Raw genomic sequence first — 15,884 nt, 5'->3', positions numbered from 1 at the left:
AAAGAGCTTTACAGGATGAAGATAGATAGATAGATAGATAGATAGATAGATAGATAGATAGATAGATAGATAGATAGATAGATAGATAGATAGATAGATAGATAGATAGATAGATAGATAGATAGATAGATAGATAGATACTTTATTAATCCCAAGGGGAAATTCACAAAAAAAAAGACAAAATATAAAAAGATAAAATCAGGCAATACTAATTAACATACGTAGAATAAAAGTAAAGTCTGGTGGCCAGGGAGGACAGAAAAAACAAAAAAAACTCCAGACGGCTGGAGACAAAAAATAAAATCTGCAGGGGTTCTGAGGCCACGAGACCACCCGGCCAGCCCCCTGCTAGGCATTCTACCTCAGATAAATGATCTCAATCAGTCCTCATGGTTTTCAGGCTTCACGTGGAAGAACTTGATGATGACCGTCATGTGGACTTCTGGCCTTTAATCCATCAATGTAAGGACCGCACGGTGATTTTGATCAGGTGGTTGTGGCGCAGATGGCCACCACAGAAAACCAGAAAAAGAACAGCAGAGAAATTAGGGGTTAGTACTGATTTCAGAGCCACCATGAATCCATCCATCCATCCATCCATTTTCCAACCCGCTGAATCCGAACACAGGGTCACGGGGGTCTGCTGGAGCCAATCCCAGCCAACACAGGGCACAAGGCAGGAACCAATCCTGGGCAGGGTGCCAACCCACCGCAGGACGCCACCATGAATGATAATGATAATTCAATGCATATACAGAATATCAGGGTTAAACTAAAATGAAGCTATGAGAAAGCTATGTTAAAATAATGCGTTTTTGGCAGTTTTTTTAAAGTGCTCCACTGTATTAGCCTGGCGAATTTGTATCAGTAAGCTATTCCAGATTTTAGGTTCATAACAGCAGAAGGCCGCCTCACCACTTCTTTTAAGATTAGCTCTTGGAATTCTAAGCAGAATAGCAGTATAGCCCAAAATCATCCAAGAATTACCCCAATGGGCTTTAACAGGCCCTGCCTTTTGACAGCCCCCCAGCCTTGACTTTCTAAGAAGACAAAGAAAAAAATGGAAGAAACCTTGGGAAAGGCAGTTAAAAGAGAGACCCCTTTCCAGGTAGGTTGGGGTGTGCAGTGGGTGTCAAAAAGAAGAGGGTCAATACAACACAATACACAGAACAGAACATAAGTAATCCTCAATACAGTATAATAGTAAAATAAAAATATTGCGGGTACGGAGCAGAATTTAACAGTAGATGATGTCACGTAATATGATTTGGATTGGCATGCTCCACAATGCTGCAGTATTCATTTTACTTGAGCAGGTAAGCCTGGAAGACAATGGACAAGTTTAGTGTGTTTCTGTGTGCTTTGTCGTGATACCAGGATGCAGGGCATTTGAAGTGATTATTAAAATGGTGCGAGTCTCTGGCTTCTCATGAGCTGCAGTATGTTTTCCAGGATACAGCTGGAGCACCAAGTATTAGAGGAAGTGTGTGAGGCTTAACAGACACTATACAGATGGGTTATAAAAAAATAATAATTTGAATGGGAAACTGGCACTTGTTTGCCAAACTGACGTCACTTTTCTCCCAGCACATTTCTCCTTAATTCACTTTTACTGTATGCTCCATATTTACATGTACTGCACGTACAATACAATACAGTTTATTTTTATTTAGCCCAAAATCACACAAGAAGTGCCACAATGGGCTGTAACAGCCCCTGCCTTTTGACAGCCCCCCAGCCATGACTCTCTAAGAAGACAAGGAAAAACTCCCAAGAAACCCTTGTAGGGAAAAAATGGAGGAAACCTAGGAAAGGCAGTTCAAAAAGAGACCCCTTTCTAGGTAGGTTGGGTGTACAGTGAGTGTCAAAAAGAAGGGGGTCAATACAATACAATACAATACAATACACAGAACAGAACAAATCCTCAATACAGTATAAAAAATAAAAAATGTACAAGTATGGAGCAGAATTTAACAGTAGATGATATCCCATAATACAATTTGGATTTGTTCAGAGTCCTGGAGACCTCGGCCATCAAGCTGCGTCTCCCTATTGGCCATTCCACAGCTGAGTTAGCACTGGACCAGCCAATCCGATGAAAGGACCCTCTACCTGATGATTCTTGTGATGCTCCATCAGAGATGACTTTACCTTAGGCAGGCAAAACAACTTGGCAGTTGGGCAGTGGCACATTTGAGTACCGAGAAGAGAAACCGAATAGGTGAGGGTTAGTAACAAATTACTAACGTAGAAAGTTTTTGCTGAATTTTATTTTTTAATAATGTCGCGTCTTTCCACTTTATGCACTCTCCTTTAGTTGTTTTGGAGAGAATCAGTCTTGTCTGACAGTCTTGAAAGGCCTCTGAATTTAACTGTCGGCTGCTCACGCTCGGACACTAGATCAGATTAGTAAGGTCAGTGAACCTACTCGTGTAATTCTGGACTTTCATTGCAATCCAGGCTGCTGAAATGGCATAAAAGAGTTACATTTCCTGGTAGCAATTAGTAATATACTTTTCATCTCCATTATTTTTGGATCCTACAGTATGTTTCATTAGCTCTGTTGAAGCCATAGTGAGTGGACTGGAATCCCAACTGGGATTGATAGTGGACACTTACCTGGCCAGGAGGCTTTTATAGAAGGAAAGTTTGCTTGAATGTGCATCCCGGCCAAGATGGCTCCTGTTCCCTTTTTTGAGTCAGCGTGAGGAAGTAACAGATGGACTGATAGAACATGGCATATGAAGAACTGTCTATCTCTCTGTACATTAGGTACCCCCAGTTTGGACACCTACAGGGCTACATGGGGTGGGTAGTTCAGGACCATGGCCTTGTTGGGTCCCTCAGGGACCACTGCCAGAAAAGGTCTTCACTACTCTATGGAGTGACATCCTGGCCTGGAAGTGCTTCCCTGTTGTAATTCTATGGCACCAGAAACACACTCCTGGGTCAAATATAAAAGAGGCCACCTCACCTCACTTGAGAGGTTGGAGTTGCTGGAGTAGATAAACTGGAGAAAAAGATGAATCATATTGTGGTTATTAGAAACTATATATAATAAAAACACTGATTTGAACCTGAGGCTGAGTTGGTACAATTGTGTCTGAGGTTTGGAGCTCAGTGGTGCCCTGTACTGACCACACCACCAATGGCAGAGCTCAGGATTGCTCAGTCTTTTGTCTTGGAGTGCCAGCCCCAGGCATTTAAATGTTTCATAGTACCACCATTTTTTAAATTCTTCAATTGTTAAGTACTGAACTCGTGTTAGGTAAAACTGAAGATGATATTTCTTCATCAGCTCCAAAATATTTTGTGTGTTGTAACAAGGTATTTCAGATAGTATTTGTGCATGTGTGTTTGTTTTAATTGTTATCACATACATCTGATTTTTAAAATTATTTTAATGTATGAGCAGAAATGTGGATTGATAAGTATAAAAATTAGCCTAAAATTTCTAGACTTAAAATTTACATAAACTATACAGTCCAGAACTTGAATTTCACATTGTGTCAGAGAGAGATTTCCCCCAGGAATCTGGCTGATTTTTATAGGCTTTGATTGATTTCAAAGTGAGGTTTACATAAAATAATATGATCATCGTGAACTACCAGATTTAGGACACTAGAACATTAGAAATGCTTTTGATAAGAACAGGCCATACAGCCCAACAAAGCAGCCCCAAACACTGACCCCTGATGGATATCACTCAACATTGGGCACTAACGCTCTTTGAATTCTATCATGTTGGTAAAATATGACCTCCCTCTTCTGAACCCATGATGACTGTCCCTTAAAACTCCTGTTATTGACATGTGCTGCTCAATCTTCTCTTTAATAATTCGTTCCTTTAATTTATGTGATGCACATTAAGCTCTTTGGTCTATAGTTGCTTAGATCCACCCAATCGCCCTATATATATATATATATATATATATATATACCATATGGGGACTGTACTACGCCCCGAACCCGGGCACAGACAGGCAGACCATAAAATTGAATATACAGCACACTTTTTATTTTCTTGCCTTTTAACAGCACAAAGTGCACAAATCAGGAACAAATAATGCTCATTCCTTTCTTCTTCTCTCTTTCTATTTGTTTGTTTGTTTGCCACCTCTACTCCTCCACGCAAGCTTTGTCCACCACCTCCCGACTCTGGCTCCTTGAACAGAGTGAGGTGGCCTCTTTATACTGCATTCGGAAATGCTCTAGGTGCTCTTTGGTCACCCGGGATTACACCAGGTGCATCGGATCCTCTTACGAGTGTGACGGAAGTACTGCAGTCCAGGGCTCCGCAACTGTCTAGGTGCCCCCTGGTGGTGGCCATAGGCCCCAACACGGTTGAGCTTCCAAGCTGCAAGCCCGTGGCCCCAATACAATCCAAGTTGCCCTCTTGTTTGGCGGATGACTGGGACCCTTGCCCAGCCGGGACTCCCCTGTGATGGAAGGTCCGGGGGAGAAGACATACTGTATTCGGGGCAACATCTCCCCTGGTCCTTCCATCACAGTGGTGTCACACACACAAATATATATATATATATATATATACCACTGCACAAAAATATTTAAAGGAACACTTTGAAAACACATCAGATCTCAATAGGAGAAAAAATCCTGCTGGCTATCTCTACTGATATGGACTGGTAATGTGTTAGGAATGAAAGGATGCCACATCGCTTGATGGAAATGAATATTATCAACCTACAGAGGGCTGAATTCAAAGACGGGAGCAGATACTGGTCAGTCCTGCTGATGGGTTAAGGACCTTCTACGAGGGGCCCTGTTCAGCTCTCCTAGAGTAACTGCCTGTCTCCTGGAATCTCCTCCATGCCCTTGAGACTGTGCTGGGAGACACAACAAACCTTCTGGCAATGCCACGTATTGATGTGCCATCCTAGAGAAGTTGGACTACCTGTGCAACCTCTGTACGGTCCAGGTATCACATGTGATAGACGGCCGGGGACCTTGCCGCACCGGGAGACATGGGGAAGCAGGGGACCGGGACAGGGGCAATTCCTTCCCCGCAGCCATGGAGCTTGGAAGCTAAAACCTGTGGGGACCCTTGGCCAGTGCCAAGGGGCGCCTGGATGGTTCCACAGCCACACCAGGAAGTGATGCAGGAACAAGAACCAGGTACACTCGGTGTGCTTCCAGGTGCCCATGCACCACAGGAAGGTCATCCGGGAGCACCCAGTGCATATCCAGGTGCATTATAAAAGGGTACACCTCACTCCATTCAGGGAGCTGGAGTCAGGAGGCAGATAAAGGAGCTTGCGAGAGAGGAGTGGAGGCGGCAGAAGAAGAAGAGAAGGAGAAATAAAAGTAAAGTAAAAGAACTGAGTTACTGTGTGCTGTGTTGTGTGTAGAAGAAAAGGAAAATAAAAGTGTGTGCTTTCGGACATTGTGTGCCCTGGTGCCTGTCTGTAGTTGAGCTGATCTTCCACACGCCTCATGCTACCAGTAGTGACACTGACCATAGCCAAATGTAAAACTAGTGAAAAAACAGATGAAGAGGGAAAAATGTCAGTGGCCTCCACCTGTTAAACCATTCATTCCTGTTTGGGGGGTCGTCTCATTGTTGCCCCTCTAGTGCACCAAAGCAGCTGAAACTGATTAACAAGCCCCTCTGCTACTTAACTGACCAGATCAACAGCCCAGAGGTTTCATTGACTTGATGCTATGCTCGGTTTAAAAAGTGTTCCTTTAATTTTTTTGAGCACTATATAAGGTCATATATGTACAGTATATATCCACATAGATGTGCCAAACACAACTACACTACACAGACCATTACTGTTGTTTGAGGAGGCAGTGCTGTCAGAGTCACAGTAGATGTCGGCATTGGGGACTAAATGTGCATCATTTTGATTTCCAATCCAGCTTCTTAACTTTTCAGCCACTCTCATTCCCAGAAGAACACAAATAACAAATTTGCCCCTAGCCGCACAGAGCAGCACTAAGCCCTCCTTTTCTTAAACGTTTATTAAAATGATTGTTATAGCCACAGCCCTCACAGTGAGACCTCTTTTAATAATTTTACTTCTATTTTACTTTTTCTAACATACCCATCTTGGTATCATCAGGGCTCTAATGTGCCATAATTGACCCTGTTTGTTTTGTACTTGTCACATGGCCATCATCCTTCCTCATTAAAGGATTCTGCGTTCGTCCTCTACTCTCTGGTGACAGTTTCATGCCAAGTTCAATTCTCTGCTATAGTAAAAGCTTTGTCTGCCGTACTTGCTTTCTAGTGAAATAATAGAATGATTTCATGGAATGGGCTTAAACCTCAAAATCCCTACGGAATGTAAAGAATATCCTTGTATGTGTGCGAGTGTATAGCATGTGAATGAAAATGCAGGCAAAGCAGACAAACAAACAGGACTCTTTCCAGATAGATTGATTTTACAGAAAACATAAAAGCAATCTCCAAGGTACTTTACAATGAATCTTGGTTTGCTCTTTCATTCACAGATGTTTCCGTCTTCAGGCTCTGTCACAGCGTGACTCCATACACTACAAAGCATTTTGTGGAAAAATCTAACTAAGATGCGCTGGAGCCAAGTAACATGCAACTGCCACCATCTCTTTAAATTTAAAGATATACAGCCTTAAGGTGAATGAAGAAGTGAAATTGTATCAACTTGGCGACAGGGGTGAGGGAGCCTACAAGAACCCACTACGAGTAGGCCAAAAATAAACCACAAAAGAGACACGTAAAGACAGCCAGATAAGTAAAAGGACATATTTAACCTCAAGACAGATCTTTGGCTGGTGAATGTTCATGGAGAAAGTTCTAGTGAGTGCAGTGGTGGGTATAGAAATTCCAGGTGGGAATCAAATTGGAAGATCATGTGATACAGTATGCATTATTGCATTAAACCACTTTTACACCTTTCATGTAAGCAGATGTTAACTCATTGATAGCATTTCAGCCTAAGGCATGAGTCCATTTCAAGTAATCAGCTTTTCCATATTAGTCAACAAGGAACACTGAAGCTGTTGAGGTTGGCCTTCCTACCCTCTAATGGCCAATATGAGCCCATGCATGTAATAATCAGTCTAGCTGTTGTGCAACTCAATAGTTTAACACCTAATGGAAACAACATTAACAGGTTTACTGCATCTTTGTGGACCATCTCACTTTGGTAAGAACATACAGTAAGAAATTGTACAAATCCGATTTAACCATTTAGTCTGTCAAAGTGGATTAGGTTTCCCACTGTCTTAGTTGTCTGAGTAAGTCAAGTTTATTGTCACGTGTATGTAGTACAATGAAAATCTTACTTGCATGTCTTCCTCTGAACAGTTGACAAAAGTAGAATACTACAAAAATTAAAATAAATGAATAAATAAAAAGTATTCATAGCATGCAACATACAGTGTATATACAATATTTGAGCTATGATTAACTGTTCAGCATCTTTACATTTTATGTATTGAAACTGTCCCTGAATCTGCTGGTGCGAGTACTAATGGCCTTATAGGTGTAAGATACTTGCAAGGAGTTTGACCTCACACTTAATCTGAGCAAGGACAGAGGTGATGGGCCAAGACAATGTGCAGTCGCCATCAATTAGCAATTTCAAGCTGCATGTCCCTTGACAATGATCATAACAAATGTATTTGAAAAGCAGCCACCGCCACCACCTTCTCTGGTTTATATAAGAGAGCCTGGAGCAACAGCAAACTGTCTGAGCACACCAAAGTCAAAGTGTAGGGTGCATAGTGTGGGTGTGTGTATATATAATTATTTATCTATGTTTATGTGTTTATCTATCTATCTATCTATCTATCTATCTATCTATCTATCTATCTATCTATCTATCTATCTATCTATCTATCTATCTATCTATCTATCTATCTATCTATCTATCTATCTATCTATCTATCTATCTATCTATCTATCTATCTATCTATCTATCTATCGTTCGTATATAATTCACTAAGTCCATGGCAAGCAAGACACACGCAAGACAGAGCCCCGCCCACCAACAATACACTAAGCAGCCGACCATAGCACGCAAGACAGAGACCATGGGATACGCACGACAGAGCCCCGCCCGCCAACTGTAACCCTCCTCCTGAGTCCACCCTCACTCTCGAGGCATACACACTGCCTGCTCATGTGCCCACATGCAACACCTCACCAAACACCGCCTCAGTCGCTTTCATCTCTGCTATAGTCCACGTGCACCTCTGAGCCACGTTGACTTTGCATTGTTCTTTTCGGTTCTGGCTGCTTTTCTATATATAATCCACCAAGTCGCCCGACCATGAGATACACATGCATGCAGGACAGAGCCCCGCCCACCAACTCTAATCCTCCTCCCGAGTCATGGGATATGCATGACCACGTCCACCCTCGCAAACTGTTTTACACGCTACATACAGCGATTCCCATCCGCGACAAACATGCTTCTTCTTAGATGGTTCTGCAGGTACGGGGAAAACCTTTGTCTACAAAAACCTGATTCATACCATACTAAGAGCATAGTGTTTTTGTTGGCTTGCCCGCCTTCCCGCCCGCCTGACTGTTACCAGCATTCTCCGCAATGTACTGGAGTGTAAAACTATCACAGCTGCTACCTCACAAACTGTCCTTATTCCCTGGATTTCCCTGTATAATTCACTAAGCAGCCGACCATGGCACGCAAGACAGAGACCATGGGATACGCTAAAAGCAGCCGGAACCGAAAAGAACAATGAAAAGTCAACGTGGCTCAGAGATGCATGTGGACTGTAGCAGAGACGAAAGCGACTGAGACGGTGTTTGGTGAGGTGTTGCGTGCGGGCACATGAGCATGACGCGGGAGAAGGGTTAGAGTTGGCGGGTGGGGCTCTGTCGTGCATATCCCGTTTTCAGTCACGGACAATTGTATGTTGCTCTCTCCAGAGTTCCATCCTTTCATTCACTCACAGTCGTATCCTCAAACCCACCCCATTTGGACAACTGTGTCTTTCAGGAAATGTTCACCCATCAATACATAATTATGCGGCGTATGCTACGCCGCAGGTTGGCTAGTTAATTATATAGTGCCTTATCTATTATATATTGCCTTATCTATCTATCTATCTATCTATCTATCTATCTATCTATCTATCTATCTATCTATCTATCTATCTATCTATCTATCTATCTATCTATCTATCTATCTATCTATCTATCGGGGGAGCCAGCCTATCCAGAGTTTTACCTCCCCCAGACCACTAGATGGAGTTTGGTACAGCCCTGTTGGGATCCATGGACGCTGCCAAGGGGTGCTGTAGCTGCTGCTGAGCCCTACAGAGCAGCTCCTCCGCCACACCCGGAAGTGCTGCCAGCAATGGGTCATCAAGCACCTGGAACACTTCCGGGTGCGTTATAAAAGGAGCCAGCAGCCACTACTCTGGGAGGCAGTGTTGGGAGGAGGGAAATGAAGCTTGCCTGGAGGAGAAAGGAAAAAAAGAAAAGTATTGTGCTTGTGTTTGTTAATGTGTTGTGGGCTTGTGGGAATGGGGAAGACGTTCTCCATGAGCAGAAAGAAGAAAAAAAACCGCTTGTGTGCTCTGAACCTGTGTCCTACTCCTGTCTGTGTCAGGGCTGACCTTTACTCTGTCATTCAGTGCCTTTTCTAAATGTATGTCTTCCTGTTTTGAGCAATGTTCCCTCCAATTTCTTTTTACTAATGAGTGGATGTTAATATTATATGAGCTGCAATTTAACATTAGTAGTGGGACAGAAGGCAAAGTACGGACTGAGCATCGAGTATCTCAAACCGCCTGCTCATGAATGATGGGGTGGAAAGAGGATGTCCCCCCATGAAGTATCAAGCATTGCAAATTATTACTTTTTGTGTTTTGGCACTTTAAGTGCACAACACTTCCCAACTGCTACATAGGAGGACCAGTGAGTGTTCTATGCAGCACCACTAAAAAAGTGTACATGAATGCACACCAGAAACAGGTTAGAGGGATCATAAGTACTAAGTACCATGCTCTATGGAAGTGAAACATTGACTCTGCATGCAGAGCAAGAACAGGGGCCGAACTTCTTCAACATGCACTGCCTGAGGTGTGTAAGGGCTCATTTATAATTCACGCTCAGAACACATACGCGCCCGCATCATGGCTGCCATGCGTTTCCAGCTTTCATTTGATGCGTCCTCTGAGCAGGTCCTCAGAAATTAACGCGACGCATCCGCGAGTTGCAGTACCAGCAAAAAGTCGGGGGGTGGGGGGCGCAGTGTGCTAAAAGTTGGAATGTGACGTTAGAGTCTCTGTTTACTATCTACATGTGACAGAAACCTGCTTTGTGGCTCCTATGAGATCGATGTGCGCGCTTCGATGTTTGATGAATGGTTCGAAGTGGTGAAGCAAAATGTCGACATACAGATGCATTCGTGGTGATTTTATATTCAAGCGTTGCATAATTGCGATCATAATGATGCAATACATTTTAAAACTCTCACATACCGTCTTCTGTGCCGTCTTTTTTTCTAGGGCTTCCTCCTGACCTGACAGCAGTGGCAAAGAGCAATAGATCGCCACACTGAGCACATTAAATGTATGGTATTCCAACTCTCTGCACATTTAGAATCCTTAGATTTATACTTGATATCACTTTCATGATGAAATGCATTGAAGTATGTATGTTACATTTTACAGATAAATCTGTAATTTCGTTTAAATAATGAATACTGTTAATAATGACACACATGGGGTGACACGGTGGCGGAGCGTTATCGCTGCTGTCTTTCAGGGAGTCACGTCGCTGATATTCCCTGCCTGGAGTTTCTCATGTTTTCCTGCTGGGTTTCCTCAGTGTGCTCTGGTTTCCTTCAAAAAATATGCAGATTTAGTTACACTAAAATGATGCCAGTGTGTATGTGTGTGCTTGTATCCATTTTGCGATGAGCTGATGCCCCGTCCAGGGATTGTTTCAGCCTCGTGCCCAATGCTAGCTGAAATGGACAAATCCTTAGACTGATGGATTTAATCATTAAACATCCTTTTCAGAGATATTGCGGTAAGGTGTCATCAGAGTTTAATGGGTGTTCCAGGCAATTCACAACACAGCGAAGTCGAACCTGTTCTCCCCGTGATAATATCTCACACTGCCACCAGATTCCTCCAGATTTACTTAAAGTATGCGCGCAAGTATAAACAGTGCAATGCTTGAATAGCAGGAGCATCCTCTGCAGCATGCGTCGCTTGGCGTGAAGTATAAATCCGGCCTAATGGGGATCACTTGGCAACAGTACTAGAATGGGCCAACACCACCTCCATGTTTACACTGCTCAACCTGAGACGTCTACTCTGGTTGGGTGCACTTCAGGCAGCGTGTCAGATGGGCGAATACCAAAAGACCTTCTCTTCAGTGAGGTGGTGTCAGGAAAAAGATCAACAAGAAGACTGTGTTTTAAAGATGTCTGCAACTGAGATCTCAATACTCTTGCCATCAACACCAACACTTGGCAATCACTTGGCTCTGACAGAACTGCCTGAAAGTAGATGTTGAATAAAGATCTCTCCAGGTATGATATGAGAAATATGAAACACATATGCTGAGGTTTATTGGTTAGGAAGTACAAAATCCCATTGCAGAAGGCAGAACTGCACCCTTAATTGAGGAGTTTTGCTGGTCAGCTGTGCTATTACAACAGTGCTAAATGCTGAGGTGCTGTCTGTAAACGGGACTCATATATGATGACTTGCTTGCACGGGGTGGGCAATGTCAGTCCTGGAGGGCCGCAGTGGCTGCAGCTTTTCATTCCAACCCAATTGCTTAATTAGAAACCAATCCTTGCCAGTTCCAGACCTTATTTAATGTTATGGGTTGTTAGTCTTCTTATATCGTAGATGTTTTCCTCTCCAAGGATATCATCTAAATGATGTGAAGCCTAAAATGGATCATTTTCAGTCTGTCACAATTTTCTCTTAAGTGTTTTATTAAACCAAATAGTGCAGGACGAATCCCCACAGGTGTCAAAGGAAAGTTAGATGGAGAACTGCTGGCTCCTTTGTCATTTGCATCTTATTGCTAATAAGGAGCCATTAAAAACATTGAATGCAGATGTTTAAGACTGAAATAAGCGATTAATGGTGGAGAACCTTAAAAAGCGAGACCACTAAAATGAAGAATCAAAATGTCACTTGAGTAATAAGTGTTTCTTATTATTGAGAAACTGGGTTTTGGAACAAAAACCTGCAGCCACTGTAGCCCTCCAGGACCGACTCTGTCCACCCTGTGCTAGAGCACTGCAGAATTTTAGAAAAATGTGCCTTGATTTGTTTTCAGCAATTGTAACATGACTTAATATTTTAATAGCCTCCTCAATAACTGGACATAGATACATTTGGAACTAGGGTTGTACCTGGAAACTTTATTAAACACTATCTGTGTTAGCCCGTGCTGTAAAAAGCCCGGGCTTCTAGAAACTATTGAAATTGTCAGAAAAAAAATTGAAATGCAGAGTCGGTGGTTTCATTTTGCGGACATTCTCGCCCCCCTTGTCTGTCAGCGGCTAAGCGAGTTTCTCTCTCCTCAGAGGTTTCGTTTTGCCGATGTGCTCGCCTCGCTTGTGTATTAGCGGCTAAGTTTGTCTTTCCTCTCGGTTTCACTTTGGCGACAGTGTTGCTTTCTTTCAGCTTCATGCTGTAACCTCGTACCTCTTCTTCTGACTTGTTAACTTGGGGCCGACTTGCCAGCTCTTTGAGCTTCATGCTGTAGCCTCGCACTTCTGGGCTAGACAGACAGACAGACAGACAGACAGACAGACAGACACACACACACACACACACACACACACACACACACACACACTTCCAAGCAGAGACATTTATATATAAGATGATAATCAGTATTCTGCACAAACTCATCCTACCCATCTACATAAATTCCCAGCCAGTCTTACTTCTCAAAATCAGGAGCCTCCAACTCTTTAAAGGATAAGTTTGGTATTTTTCATCCATTATCCAACCTGCTATATCCTAACTACAGGGTCACGGGGGTTCTGCCGGAGCCAATCCCAGCCAACATAGGGTGCAAGGCAGGAAACAAACCCTGGGCAGGGTGCCAGCTTTACAAACATGCTATACATACATTTGCCATGCAAAATTGAGTTCTAAAGGTAAATCTTGCCCACATTGGTGCTTTACAATTTAGGGTATGTGACATGGAGGAGAAGCTTACAAAATATATCCATTTTTCAAGCCAAGACAATTGTTGAATATTGATCCATACCTTCTCTGTTTCTGAAGCATGCATGTGACAACAAAATCAATCTGAATATAGTAATTTTACCATATATTCCTGGTAATATTTTTCACATGGTAAGACGATATTTTATTTTTTGCTAGTATGAATTCTCATGTAAATATGGAAGTAAATTGAAACAAACCCAACCATGTAGCACCAAAAGTTTACTGTGGTTTGGTGTTTTCAGAGGAAGCCATTGCCTTGGAAGACTAAGTGCAGAGCTGGTCTTCTATTAAAATGGCTGAATCTCATAATATTGGTGTGTTTTTGTTCAAAAATGACATGTATGAGCTATTTTGCAATGTATGTGTAATTGCAAGACACCAATCAATTGACATATTTGGTATGTTTTTAAGCTCTTCCTCCTCCTTCCAACACAAAGCACCGGTTTGGGCAAGATATTTTTTTTACGTTTATACATAGAAAGCGCTTAACATTTGAATACAATTTCCCATGGGTAATACGTATAATTTTTGAAAAAACACCTTCGACTTGCAAAATTCCGAACTTATCCTGTAAGTATTAATGGCTCCAAATGTTTTGATTTCCAGTGTCCCCCTTTTCTCAGATTCTTGAATTGTGTGTGATCAACTGTCTCTGCCATCCCTCCACGGGACTGCAGAGGCGTAGCTAGGGTTTTCAGCGCCCGGGGACAACTGAAGATTTTGCGCCCCCTCCTGTTTGCCAAAATGCAATGAGGAAGGGGAATTTGGTGCCCCCTGGATGCTGTGCCCGGGGACACATGTCCCCCCTTGCACCAACCCAGCTACACCACTGCGGGACCGTAATGGGACATGCCTGTAAAGTGTTGGGTGCGGCCAAGTTTGGTGGCTGGCTGATTTCAGTTTGTTAAAAACTTTACACCAAAGGAGAACAAATAGACACAATTTGTTATTAGAACCCAAAATTCGCTCTTGACGCCACCGGGTTCTTCTTGGAATGGCATCCTTCGCGAGACACACTCTGGCACTTTGACCAAGCTCTTAGTGGTATATACAAAGCACAGATTCAAATTAAGGAAACTAGGCCCAGTGATTGCTTGCACACTTCTGTTTGGCCTGTGCACCGTTTTTGTTCAGAGATACGATGCATGAACATGTGATGCTAATTGTAGCCACTGACAGACATAAAAGTTGCCTGTGAAGGACTGGATTGAATCTATTTTTATTTCTTTAAGTAGTCCCAGATCTACTACCTCAGGAAGTTCTGTCTTGTTTACTAAAGAATAAAGAGCTGCTTACTCTATCAGATTTTCCATGAGCCACTAAAGGTCTTGCCAAGCCCTCCCGTAAACTGTATGGCCTTGTGTTTGAGATTAGAAAATAAACCATAGACTGGCTACTTACTCTATGTGACACTTCAGAAGCTGCATTCACCTGTATAAAGTCTAAAAGTGCTCAATTTATAAAAAACAAAATGAATTAAAATTAATCTGTATCAACATGAGGACTCTGTTATGTGTTTTTACAAAACTGTCCATGAGTGCTGGTGGTGGCAGAAGGGAAACAATAGAAGCAGCCTTCTGGTTTGATGTCCGTGTTCACCTGTGTTCTGCACATGCTCTGCTCACCCCTGTCTAAGGAGGTGGATGTGTCGCACCACAGGATGTTTTGTCTCTTGTTTAGTAAATAAAAAAAAACTTTTACTTGTACCTAAGAAATAAATATTCTACAGTTATCCCTTGTGATTCATGGGGGTTAGGGATGCAGGACCCCCACGAATGTGAAAATCTGTGAAAACATTTTGGGCCCATGATAATACAGTATTCTAAATTTATTATCTTCTTCTATAATACGCTACCGTGGCTGTTCGTTTGTCTGTCCAGGATTTTAAATCACCTGTAGCTTGCAAACCGTTTCACCTATTGACTTGAAATTGGATACACATATACTACGTGACGTCTTCTATCCTCTTTCGGGGTGATGATTTCATTACTCTTTTTATTTTTATTTCATTTTATTGTAGAATCAACTCTCGGCAGCGCGCAGCAGGGCGGCCGTGCGGCGCATGCATACGGGCGCCATTCTCATTCCCTACCACCTTCGCTAATCATTCTTGAGGCAGATTGAAGACTTAAGTGCCAGATTAAGTGAAAAATTAAAGAAAACGTACTAAGTAATTGCAACACAAAAATTAACTTAATCAGTTTTAACGCAAAAAAATGCTGACGAAAGAAGAGAAGCAGCGGGCCGCTAGGGTGGAGACAAGAAGAGCTGCTCAGGAAGCAGCAAGCGCATCAACCTCTGAGCAAACGAATGCTAAACGTACAGAGAAAGAGGATGAATACTATGAATGCTTAAGTCAAGTAACGTGCAGTGCGCCGTTACTTGTACTAAATAATACAAAAAAAGGCAGAACAATCACTATGCAAGCAAATAACACATGTGAAGCTGACTACTGAGACAAAGATGTGTGCCATCCCCCAGACGACGTGCTTGTAGTTTACAAAAGTTAACTTGTAACAAATGTGTGCGCATATTTACAGCAGTAAATGATAAAAAATTTTAATGTTAAAGATACAAAACAAATCCAACATAAGACAAAGTGCAAAATGATAAACACTCACACCGGAGTCCAAATTTGCAGATACGGAATATGGTGGTGTAGTTACGAAATGAAATTCCCTGTGTGCAGCCACCTG

General features: G+C 42.5%; 1 protein-coding gene across 1 annotated transcript in view; it reads left to right on the top strand.

Annotated features, from left to right (window-relative positions):
- The window catches only part of myo3b (myosin IIIB), a 619,900-nt gene that overhangs the window by 348,588 nt on the left and 255,428 nt on the right, over nt 1-15,884 (top strand). Inside the window, 2 exon segments of the mRNA XM_051930711.1 lie at nt 519-555; nt 12,584-12,618. Of these exon segments, the coding sequence (XP_051786671.1) occupies nt 519-555; nt 12,584-12,618 (72 nt within the window).

Source organism: Erpetoichthys calabaricus, chromosome 8, assembly GCF_900747795.2.
Source record: "Erpetoichthys calabaricus chromosome 8, fErpCal1.3, whole genome shotgun sequence".
NCBI lineage: Eukaryota > Metazoa > Chordata > Cladistia > Polypteriformes > Polypteridae > Erpetoichthys > Erpetoichthys calabaricus.
Note: the sequence above shows the minus strand (reverse complement) of the source record. Positions and strands in the feature narration are given on the sequence as shown.